This window comes from Nyctibius grandis, chromosome 8 (genome assembly GCF_013368605.1).
Source record: "Nyctibius grandis isolate bNycGra1 chromosome 8, bNycGra1.pri, whole genome shotgun sequence".
Taxonomy (NCBI): domain Eukaryota; kingdom Metazoa; phylum Chordata; class Aves; order Nyctibiiformes; family Nyctibiidae; genus Nyctibius; species Nyctibius grandis.
The window spans coordinates 71,436-83,530 of record NC_090665.1 but is presented as its reverse complement, the minus strand read 5'-3'; the positions used below and the strand labels follow the sequence as shown (position 1 = coordinate 83,530).

At 45.2% G+C, this 12,095-nt stretch overlaps 2 protein-coding genes across 4 annotated transcripts; both read right to left on the bottom strand.

Annotated features, from left to right (window-relative positions):
- Positions 1 to 3,081, bottom strand: LOC137666739 (BLOC-2 complex member HPS3-like). Of its 2 annotated transcripts, none has more exons than XM_068406941.1 (3): positions 2,816 to 3,081; positions 1,443 to 1,937; positions 1 to 181 (listed from the first exon to the last, which is right to left on the bottom strand). In XM_068406941.1, exons 1-2 carry the CDS (start codon positions 3,036 to 3,038, stop codon positions 1,666 to 1,668), a joined length of 495 nt encoding a protein of 164 aa, XP_068263042.1. In that variant the 5' UTR covers positions 3,039 to 3,081; the 3' UTR covers positions 1 to 181; positions 1,443 to 1,665. The 2 variants fall into 2 exon arrangements, with proteins under 2 accessions (XP_068263042.1, XP_068263043.1); XM_068406942.1 differs by having other exon boundaries at positions 1 to 133.
- Positions 3,082 to 3,589: 508 nt separating this feature from the next.
- Positions 3,590 to 8,067, bottom strand: LOC137666177 (tubulin alpha-3 chain). Of its 2 annotated transcripts, none has more exons than XM_068405904.1 (5): positions 8,038 to 8,067; positions 6,354 to 6,576; positions 5,683 to 5,831; positions 4,097 to 4,777; positions 3,590 to 3,898 (listed from the first exon to the last, which is right to left on the bottom strand). In XM_068405904.1, exons 1-5 carry the CDS (start codon positions 8,038 to 8,040, stop codon positions 3,602 to 3,604), a joined length of 1,353 nt encoding a protein of 450 aa, XP_068262005.1. In that variant the 5' UTR covers positions 8,041 to 8,067; the 3' UTR covers positions 3,590 to 3,601. The 2 variants fall into 2 exon arrangements, with proteins under 2 accessions (XP_068262005.1, XP_068262006.1); XM_068405905.1 differs by lacking the exon at positions 8,038 to 8,067 and adding an exon at positions 7,364 to 7,449.
- Between the last annotated feature and the right edge of the window lie 4,028 nt (positions 8,068 to 12,095).

Here is a 12,095-nt window from a genome sequence, read left to right as displayed (position 1 = left end):
AGCAGATACCGCACTTGGAAGCGCTTTGTGTCTTCTGTCGGTAACTCTGTGGATTCCAGTGTGATGGGTATCTCACATAGTTTACTTTCTTCCCCAAGCAGTTCCACTGGCTTCTGACATACGATGAACTCATCTAATTCAGGGTGCAAAGTATGTGTTGAAGGGCCTTCGTCTTTTACACCTTAACAATGAAAATGCTATATTGATTGCTCAAACCATTCCACTGAGCAGCAAGAAAATTATATGACACGGTATCAATTAAATACTCCAATTACAGCCACCTAGCTAGCACTGGCTTCTTCAAACCATGAGATTTTGAAAACAGCTATGCTAGAAGATGAGAACAATCCTTCATTTAAGCCTCAACAGTCTGAATATCTGAGAGTCAAGATTTCTGAAAGAACAAGTAACTGTTCGTTGTAAGGCAAGTCCAAGGCAACCTGTGCTGCAAATGGCTGGCATCAAGAGATGATGTCATTTGGCTGGAGAGGCATTAAGAACAAAAAGGCAGCTCTGATAGAAAGTTGTGTTATCTTAAACTCACTTAAGTTCTGGAAAGCAAAACCTAACAGGACACAGAAAGTCATTTGACCGTCTCTAGTTTTTAGTAATAAAAACAACTACAGGCAGGATGCCACTATCGGAGTTAAGATCCACCTTCGCTCAATGAAGAGCACTCCACTTTATGTTTTCCCTATCTGACAAGCCTTATTTACCTTTAGTTTTTTCCTAGGCACAGTTTCCATTTCTAAAAGACCGTCCTGTTCTGCTTTAACTTTCTTCAACTATAAACAAAGGGTTTTCCTAAAGTTTCTTGGTGTTCATCTGATACTCTGCGAAAAGCGGGAATTGATGGATTTATTTCTTGCAATACACAGGAATGAAACCTACTGAGTAAATCTATTTCTGGGATTTCTATGATTCTAAGGCAAGCCCCTGAATAAGACAAAGGGCTGAAAAACAAGAATTGGCTTACACCTTTTTTAGGCAGGTTCTAAGCCTACTAACAGTTACAAAAATGCATACGCTTCGCCAAGAAGCATTCTTAAATGTGTAAGCCAGTATGCATGGTCCATTTTAATGTTCATGAGATGCTTCTTCCATTTGGCCTCCCACTTGTCCCTTAAAAGAGACACAGTTATTTGGGCAGTGACACTGATGGAATAATTTTTCTGAACACAGCACACTGAACTACTCCTGCTTTGATTTCACCCGTGGTGGCACCCCAAGCATGTGCAGAATGATGGCGTATTTGTTTTAAGTGTTTCCTCCAACTGCAAGTGGTACAACTTCTCATTCACTAGAATATTCAGCTGACAGTCCTAAGACGATCTGGAAATATTTTCTGAAGGGTAATGATCTTGTTTGAGCCTACTTTGAGAATAACAGGAATCACTTAGCAGAGTCTTGGAAATAAAAAAAAAAATCATTTCTGTGCTTACCTCCATCTACAGGCTCTTCTAGTGTACTAACTCCATGTGCACATTGCTCTGTCCTGTCTGCACTTTGCTGGACCAGTTCCAGTTTCAGGATCAGAACATCCAGCTCTGTTGTTACAGCTCTATGTCTGGCACAAAATGCAACTTCAGCAGGAATGATGTTATCAATGTGTAAAATTAAGGAGCGTTCAAAGTCTAACACAGTCAAATTCTGGTTTATGACCAGCTATTTCAAGCAGAACATGACTAGTTTATTTTTGCAGCCCACAAGAAGATCTCCACTTACAGGACAACACGAAATGCACAGCGGAGGATCTGAAAGTGGCATTTCCACAACTGACATCTGTTCTTTTAAGGCTTCACTGGATGACTCCTCCATCTTGTGACCAACCATCCAAACACAAACACGAGCACTCCCTGCAGACATGCATCTCCAGTTCATATAGGCTCTTAGGAAAGTGGCTTTGCTTTTTTCTTCAATCGTCACGAGATAGTCTCCTGAAAAGAAAGCAGCAGTGCTGATATACCATTAAAGAATATATGACACAGTTTTTGAACTCTTTACCTGCTGTACTACATTACAAAGAACACATTAAATTCTCAACTCTTACATAAAATTCCCAAAACGGTTTTCAACAATTTTTCCCTGATGAAATCCAAAGTGCAAGTTTCTTTGCTGGGTGGAACACACTACACACACCATTAAAAAAAAAAAAACCTTCTAGATCTAGGTCCAGACTAATTCCCAAGTGAATCCACTTAACGAGCTGTGATTGCAGACAAGGTGTCCGCCCCCTCCCCCCCCCCCGCCCAGAACACCCATTAACTATAAAATGTTTTGGTCTCTAAAGACCAGGGAAAGTCACAGACGCACGAAGAGCTGCGGGACCGGCTGGGGGGACCGCCCGCCGTGCTCTGAAATGAAAAAAAAGCACGGGCCGCAGCACAGGCTCCAACCGGGCGGAGGAAGACGCCAAAGGAGCAACGTGCTGGCCCCGCACTCGCTGCTAGCCCGGGCACCGCCAACCCCCGCACCGCGCTCAGGCCCCTCCGCGCCTCGGCAGGCCCGGCCCTGCCCGCCCGCGGCAGCCAGCGCGCCCCGAGCAGAAGCGCCGGCACCGGGCCCAGCGCCAGGCGGCCGCCCGGGCAGGGGCGCGCAGGCAGCCCCGGGCCCTCCTCCCGCGGCGCCGCCAACCCCTGACGGGCACCGGCGGGCCCGAGCGCCCCCGCCCCGGCCCGGCGGAGCCCGAGCGCCTCCGCGGCCCGGCGCCTCCGCTCTCCCCGCTCGGCGGAGCCCGGCGGCCTCTCCCCGCACCCGAGCCGGACGCGTCCCCTCCGCGCCCTCCCAGACAGACCCATCGGCGAGCGACACGGACCTGCCTGGCTGTGCGCCATGCGCAGCACCCGGCCCAGCGTGGCGAAGGAGCCCAGGGGCTCGCAGCCGCCGCGGTCGCGCACCGCGAACACCTCCACCCTGCAGCTGGCCGCCGCGCTGGCCACGAACAGCACATCGCGGCCGCAGCAGAAGCGCCCCGGCTCCTGCTTGCAGGGCACGACTCGCTGCGACCCGAACGGGTGCAAGTTGTAAAGCTGCACCATGGCCCCGAGAGCCGCGGCTGCGGCACCGCTGCGCGCCCCGGGCTCCTGCGGCTGCGCTCGGCAGCGACGGCGACCGACCCTTCCGCAGCGTGCGCCGCCCGCGCCGGAGCCGCCCGCCCTCCGAGCATACCCCTACATAGTAAGAAAAAAAGAGAAGGTAAGACCTTTAAAACTTTAGTTGAAAACAATCAAACAAGGGAACAGCGTTCTGCAACTCTTTTTTTTTTAATACATTTTTCCAGAACCTTTAAAACTTTAGTTGAAAACAAACAAGGGAACAGCGTTCTGCAACTCTTTTTTTTTAATACATTTTTCCAGAACCTTTCAAACTTTAGTTGAAAAGAAACAAGTGAACAGCGTTCTGCAAATCTTTTTTTTTTTAATACATTTTTCCAGAACCTTTAAAACTTTACTTGAAAACAAACAAGGGAACAGGGTTCTGCAACTCTTTTTTTTTAATACGTTTTTCCAGAACCTTTAAAACTTTAGTTGAAAACAAACAAGGGAACAGGGTTCTGCAACTCTTTTTTTTTTTTAATACATTTTTCCAGACTTCAGGTTTCTCAATATTCATCTCCTTCTTCAGCCTCTCCTTCTATTGAGTCTACACCAACTTCTTCATAATCTTTCTCAAGGGCAGCCAGATCTTCCCGGGCCTCAGAGAATTCTCCTTCCTCCATTCCTTCCCCAACATACCAATGGACAAAGGCACGCTTAGCATACATGAGGTCAAATTTGTGGTCGAGGCGAGCCCATGCTTCAGCAATAGCAGTTGTGTTACTCAGCATACACACAGCCCGCTGCACCTTTGCAAGGTCACCACCTGGCACCACAGTTGGAGGCTGGTAGTTAATGCCCACCTTCAAGAAAACAAATGAAAACTTTCCTTAGGAGTGCTAAAGCTTAAAGACCTATTTCTCTTAAAATTAAAAATCACCATGGTTAGGAACTAAGAAAATAGCTCACACTTATTTTGAACTTCATCAAAACATTTAACAGGGACTGTTACTGAATACTATACAATTCCAACATAAGCACTTTAAAAACTATGTAATTACCTTGAATCCAGTTGGGCACCAATCCACAAACTGAATGGTACGTTTAGTCTTGATAGTAGCAATAGCTGCGTTGACGTCTTTGGGAACAACGTCACCTCGATATAACATACAGCAGGCCATGTATTTGCCATGGCGAGGGTCACACTTTACCATCTGGTTGGCTGGCTCAAAACAAGCATTGGTAATCTCAGCCACAGATAGCTGCTCATGATACGCTTTCTCAGCGGAGATGACAGGGGCATATGTTACCAGGGGGAAATGGATTCGTGGGTATGGAACAAGGTTAGTTTGAAATTCTGTTAGATCTACATTGAGGGCTCCATCAAAACGCAGCGAAGCTGTGATGGACGAAACAATTTGCCCAATTAGTCGGTTTAAATTGGTATACGTAGGACGTTCAATGTCAAGGTTACGACGACATATATCATAAATGGCTTCATTATCTACCATGAAGGCACAGTCTGAATGCTCTAATGTTGTGTGGGTAGTTAGAATTGAGTTATAAGGTTCCACTACAGCAGTGGAAACTTGTGGTGCTGGATAAATCGCAAACTCTAGTTTAGATTTTTTCCCGTAATCAACAGAGAGCCGTTCCATGAGCAGAGATGCAAACCCTGAACCAGTGCCTCCTCCAAAACTATGAAAGATTAGGAAACCTTGCAGCCCTGTGCATAGATCAGCCTATAATGGGGTGGAAAAAAGTGGGAGAAGAAAAAAGTTACTGATTATTTTGGAGAAAGCAGTATTAAAACAATAATTCAAAAGCATTTCTGGCTTAAGTTTGTTAGTTTCAGATTGTTATAATTAAAGAAAACAGCATTCTTGAAAGGTGGTCTTCATTTTTTCTTGCATATCTTTTACTCAAAAGTACCAGTGCCTCTGCGTAACTTTTTCTGAATAGGAGTATTTTAATATTTAGAAGTTGCTTTATTGTCTTTCATGCCGTTTTAATACTACTGTAAGCAAGAGCAGCTGTGCACCACTGTGACAAGTTACTATAAATTACAGCTTTAGAATCTGTTTATGTTCCCGTTCCAGCTTTCAGCAAGTCTCAATCAGATGTTGAAAACAAGGGGTTTTTTAAATTTTTGTAATTTTTAATAGACAATCACTATTTCACTTTGAATCCTATCATCCTAGGCGAGTTTCTCACAATGCAATGTCAAGATCAAAGAAACTAGAAAAGTAATTAAAATTGCTAAGCATTCAACCAAAACCTGAGGTTCAGGGTACTCGAAATATTTTGCGTGACACATAATGGCATGAATCAAACTGAAAATAACAAACAAACAAAAAAGTGTAAGAACATTGTTACACTTGTTTAAGGCTTTTATAGTATGTTTCTGAGGTATCCTTAAAATACTTTCAAATAACAGTATTTCAGAGCCTAAAAAAAGTTAAGTTTTACTTACAGAATTTTTATTTAACTGGGGGGTGTGTGTGTAAGGAGAAAAAAAGTTCTGTTTTGTTTTAAACAATCAACTATGCACAAAATTCTTAGTGGAAAAAAAATAGCAACCCATCATTAGATAGCTATAGAGCTGTATCAATCATTGTAAACACTGACTTGCAGCATGAATTCCTACCAGTTTGCGAATGCGGTCTAGCACTAGATCAACAATCTCTTTTCCAATAGTGTAATGGCCTCTGGCATAATTATTGGCTGCATCTTCTTTCCCAGTAATGAGCTGCTCAGGATGGAATAACTGCCTATACGTGCCTGTACGTACTTCATCTACAAAGAAACAAAATACCACAACATAAATTTGATCTGTTCGGTTCTGTGTGTGCTGCCTAGTGACTACACACTAGGTGCACATGTCAAAAGAGCATGGACAGCATCCCTGACTACATGCAGCTTGACTGACTGGCCTAAAAAGTTGGCACAACTTCAGCCGCTTTGTTTAGGGGAAAACGTCAGGCACTCACAAAGCAGTATTTGTACCCGAGAACAGAGAGGTCCCTCAGAAAACTACATTACAGGTACAGACAAGATTCCGGACAGCAATTAAACAAAACTCTGGATGCAGTGCAGCAGTCTATCCAGACTGTAAAAAAGTGCTGTTGCTTTCCAAATGTTGTTACCGGTAGACCATTATTTCATTTCTTTTAAATAACAATAACCTCAAGTATCAAAATAGCATCCGGACACACACCTTTTAAAATCTATAGTGTTCTGAACAAACAAAAAAGACCATATGGAATCTGTAGGGGATCTTCACTTTTGCACTGAAGGTCTTTAACGTTGGGTACATACCAACTACGGTTGGCTCTAGGTCCACAAACACTGCTCTGGGAACATGTTTACCAGCTCCTGTCTCACTGAAGAACGTGTTAAATGAATCATCTGCGCCTCCGACAGTTTTATCGCTAGGCATCTGACCATCAGGCTGGATCCCATGTTCAAGACAATACAGTTCCCAGCATGCATTGCCAACCTGAACACCAGCCTGGCCAACGTGGATGGATATGCATTCACGCTGCAAATTAACAACAAAACAATGGTAATGAGATACAGAGCTACTGTCTTCTAGATTTTATTCTCCTAGTAACTAGCTGCCTGTGGGTTGCATCTTTCCACAATCTTTCTCTGCTGCAGTATTCCCTGGTTGCTCTGGAGTGACAATTTAACTGATCAAATTGTCTGCTGCTGGCAAGACTCTACTCACCTTAGTTGACCTGAGCTGACTTTGAGAATACCGGGAGATCTTAAAGACAACACAGTGTCTATGAACACATAGGGTGAATACAGATTCATCATCCCTTACCATGCTGCACGTATATTACATCTTTAATATTCTGCCTAGTCTCTTTTTCACCTTTCTTTAGTTTTGGAAGACTTCTTTATATCCCCAAATTTCCTTGATTTGTTGCCAAATCATGTACTGGGTAACTGTTGTAAGACTCTTTCCTGCACAGGACCATTTCGTATGCTTTCCTTTATAATAAGCATAGAGCTATCTAGCCCCTGGCAACTCACACTTCCTCTGTGAAATCACCTGAGAGTCCCAATCAAATGTCATCTGCCCACTTTTAGCCAGCTCCTTTGACTGTAAGCAACCGTGCCATGTATGTTTAATCTCTCAATACCTCAATTTTGTCTTACACCCAAGACAAAAATAAGCTGTTTTACTAGCTTAGTGTTACAGCATATCTAGGAAAAAGCAGAGGGGGGAAACAAAAAAAAGGGTGCCTGCGCTGCTCTTTCCTCTTTCCTTGCTAGCTTCATCAGAACTCATATCCTCGACTCCACATTTTAGTTCTCACCCCTGTGGTTCTGTCACAAGTTTTTTTGCCAGCAAGACAATCAGTGGAAATCTGTGCCGATTTCCACTTGCACTCCGTCGACACCAAGTCTCCGGAGCTCTCGCGGCGCCTCACTGCCCCGCGCTCCGCGGCGCGCTCTCACGCCGCCATGTTGCCCCACAGCCCGCGCGAGGCGCCCGGCCGCGCCCACCAGCCCCGCCCCTCCCCCGGGGCCCCCGCACGACCACGCAGCCGTTGGCTGCCGGGCATGCTCCTCTCCTCTGATTGGCTGCGCACGCCAGGACTGCCCAGCGACGGCGGGACGCCGCGGCTGGCGGCTGTCCTGTTGCTGCCCGCCGTCTCTCCGCTGCCCGCCTCGGGTTTCAGGCCGCCCCTCGCCCCTCCGCAGCGCGGGAGCCCCCGCCACAAACAGACTCACGTTGCTTTTCTACATGCCTCATCTCAGTAGCCGCCGGCCAGCTCCTGTGCCCGGCCTCCCCATGGCCATTAACTCTTACACTAATTCCTCTCCTCCTCCCCGACCCTCCTGCCTTACTGCTACCGCGGGGACTTCACGCACAGACCGCCCGCGAGTCCCGCCGCAGCACGTGCCGTCACAAACTCCCCAGAGTGCCGCAGCACAAGCACCCCCCAAGACCCCTCCTCTCCCCCGCCGCGAGGAGCGCGTTCCCCACCATGATGCCTCGCTGAGCTGAGGGCTCCGGCTGCGCCTCACACCACACCCGCCGCCGCCTGTCGAACGCCACCAACTGCCGACGGCCAGCCGCCGCTTGCCCTGCGCCCTCGCGTGCTGGCTGCCCATTGGCTGTCACCCGGGCGGTCTAGGGGCGAACGCAGACCGCTGATTGGCCGAGGGCGCTCTTCTCCCCACGTGGGGCGGTGATTGCCACGCGCTCTCCCGAAGGCGCGCGAGCAGCGGTGTCTGCAGAGGGAGGGCTCGAGCTGCGCGAGGCGTGGCGGTGTGTGTGGGGGGGTCCGCTCGAGGCGGGAAACGCGCGGCGCCGCGGGGCGGCCTGGGCTACCTCTGCCCTGAGGGCTGGGGGGAGGCCCGGCGCCGGCTCGCTGCGGGCGGCTGCGCTCGCACCGGCTCCGCGGGCTGCTCGGGGCCGTGGCGGGAGGCGGGGACGGCTGCGAAGCGCTGGCTTGCCTGGGCCGCGCTTCTGTCCGGCTGCTGTCGAGGCGGCGGGAAGCCGCTGCCTGTCCGCGGAGCGGCGGGCGTGCCTGCGCGCAGCGCCGGGCGGGGAGAGGGGCCCCCGACGGCCCGGAGCTCCCTTCCAGCAGAGAAGGGCCGGTAGCTGTGCAGGTGACGCTGGATGTCCGCAGGTGAACTGAGCACACTCGGTTGCTTTCCGGAGTAGCAGCCATGCCACAGGTGGGTTTTCCTCCTCCCTTTCATTCCTCTTTCTCCCTTTTCTGTCAAAACTTACTTCCTTTCCAGTGCTCAACATACCCCCTGTAACGCTCCACCTGTAGCATTCCTGCATGGAGGCTTTTCCTGGTGGGTACGTGAGGCTGGAGTAGGAGATCAGATTGGTCCATGAAATGCAGCAGATGCTCTATGAATTTTCTGACTAGCAGCAGAGAAGATTATTTTTCTGTAACGTTAGTTCTGCCAAACAGGCCAACAGAAATTCACAGAAACAAATCTAGCAAGAATTCTTCATTTATTTTAATGTACTTCTAGTCAAGATTGGACAGGAAGGCATTATCATCAAATAGCCTTCTTTTTTTTCTATCGAGACTTGGTTTTTTTGACTTGGGCATAGCTTATTAACAGCCTTGTACAATAGAAAGATTCAGTCTAGAGTATTATCTTTATGACAGAGTGAATGCAAGTTGAAGAAAAAACTTTCTTTGTTGAGAGAGCTGCCTGAAAGTTGAAATGGGAAAAGAAATACCATGTGTTACTAATGTCAACCTCTTCACATTCTGTTCCTGTAAATTGTGTCCTTGCTCTGTATTTAAAAAATGCTGTGCTGAGCAAAAGATGTTTTGTGTTTCAGAGGTCTGCCTACAAGGCTTGATTTCAGGTTATTGGGGGTAGTTCTGTTTCTTTGCAAATAGAAGCTATGTCTCTAGGAGAGAAATAGGAGAAAATCTTTCAAGATAAACTACAAAACTCAATAGTGTTTTGTTGTTGTTTTTTTTTAAGATTGAAGCTAGAGTATTTTTCTATGAGATTTCAGTTGTTCCAATGCAGGTTTTATGTAATTTTTTATATGAGGTTTTCCATAATTTAGAACCAATTGCATTTAAAGCTACATCTGAGGGAGCAATTTAACGCCTGGTTCCTGCTATACTTTCAATTTCTTTTTCCCAACCTTTTTAGAAAAGCAGTTTATAACTGGGAGCTGGTGCAAATATGGCCATATTCTTACTAAACAGATTTTCCCAGTTGTACTCAAGAATCTAACAACAGGATTTTTACCATTTTAAAATTGTTAGTTTTATAGGGTCAGTACTGCTATGGAATATTGAGCTGAAGGAGATCTATGGCATGACTTGCTTTCATTTACACATGATATTTTGTACATCATTTAAATATATGTACGTCGGTATCTCTGGTTAGGTTCTGGATTAGGCTGGTCTATTGCTAAGCTCTTTAATACGTAAGAGGACTAGGAGCAGGCAAATAAGATAACCTTCACACACACATAATCGTATCGTAAGTTGAGACTGGTGTTATTGGTAAGGTTATATTTAAAGTCAGAGATACCAAAGGCTGAAGTGCTTCCTGTATTATCAGGCCTCTCAAGCTTTTCTTGCTGCGTAGAAAAGGCTTGCAAAGACAAATTAATTACGTCCTAAGGATGACCTAGTTTATGATTGAAATTTGACTTTGGCCTTAGAGTTAATTCAAAGCCCAGGACATGCGAGTTTGAAGAGTTAGGTGTACAGCTTGATTCTGAAAGTGGCAGGCCTATAATGAAGATTGCCACGATAAAAGAGAATGTAATCCTATCGGTGGTGGTGGTGGTGGTGCTTCATCCATCCTGAAGCTTATTTTTAACACTGTGACTAATGAGTGTTTAAGATGCAGTTTTAGAAACACCAAAGTAATTTGAAAATAGGCCCGTTTTTTTTAATTTATTGTCCTCATTTTTAAAGGTGACAGACATTTATTGTGTCCAGTTCTTTATGCTGATTTGTCTGTAGATACTGAACTCGTGTTGCAGAAAATACAGCCCTTCTTGAAAACACAGGCAGGACGTAAGCTGCTATACTTAAGCTTTTATAGGATATGGTATGTGCTGATCTTTGTGGGCTCAGCCATACTGATCCTATCAGACTGGGAAATAACCAGACTGGAATATGCTATGATTTTATAGATGACTAAGTCTGTGTTTCTGGTACATTCAAGAGAAGAATTGCAAGAAAAATCTTGCAAGCTTTGTATGAAAGAAGAAAAATTACAGGGGGAGGGGGGTATAAGGAAACAGTATGAGGATAATGAACAGTATAAATGAAAGAAGTATTTGTTTCTGAAAGGCTTTTGGTATTTAAAATTGTTCCTGTTCAAATGTGTAGCAATCTTAAATATAAAAGTTACATGTGAAAGGGAGAGAGCAGTGAACTGTGCGAGCCAGCGTTTCTGACTGCAAGACATTCTCTGTTGTGGGTTTTCATGGAACTGTGGGTGTTGGAAGCTCAGTGTTTGACTCCACTTCCCAGCTCTCCGGGCTTGCCCAAGAGCAGGATTCCCTGCAGTCCGCCACGTGCATTGCTTAAGAGTTAGGAAGCAAATGGGAACCAGTCCAGTTTGCAGAAGAGCTGCTGTTGGAAAATTACTATAAATTAACGCTGTCACTTTTAGTTTTGATGAATGTGCAAGTCCTTATGGGAGAATGTTCTATCATTTTTTTTCTCCAAAAGAAGTCTATTAATAAACAGTTTTCTAGAATCCTGTCTTATTATGGTTTTCCTTCTAAGTATACAGCTTTAATTGTAAAAGCTGTAATAGAAGTTTTATTTCTGTATTTGTGACCTGCAAATTTGCACTGACCAAAACAGGTACACGAACAGATTTTAAACTCCGTCTTGAACCACTGAATCTGTGACAATGTGTCAGCGGTTTCATGAAAAGCAGGGTCTTGCCTAGAAAACTACACTTCTGTTTGAAAGATATCTGTAGACTGAAGTTAAAATTGGCTTCTAAAAGATGGAATAAGTCAGTCTTAAAACTATCTAGGAGCATGGCAATATCTGTATGAATCTGAAGAGGAGAAATTATGTATTCACATAGAAGAACATTCTGTCAAAAATCAATCTAACAGTCTGGGTTTTCTTTTAATGTCTTTGCCTCTGACAAAGTTAGTCTGGCAAATTTATTACAAGCCAATGAATTTATAGATCAGATACATTAGATTTTAATGCTGGAAGAGTTTTCCCCAATGATAATCCTTACGCAAAATTTGTGGGCACAGCATTAAGAATAAGTAATTGAAAAGCTGGGATTTGGTTTCTTTTTTTTGCTGGTGGTGGTTTTTTGGTTGGTTTTTTTTTACATTAACTTGCATCTTTAGATAAAACTAATTTTCTTTCATCTAGCATCCAGGTTTATCCAAGATGACTGCTGCATAAATCCCTTTTCAGCAAAACATTTCTTTCAATGGATAGCAGTGGCTGCCTCAGTGACTTCATTAAAGTATTTATTTTCAGTTATTTCATGGAATGGAGTGGGACCCTGCAATGGTGGGTAAAAGTATTCCGTTTTAGCAAAGGAAGCTTTTAA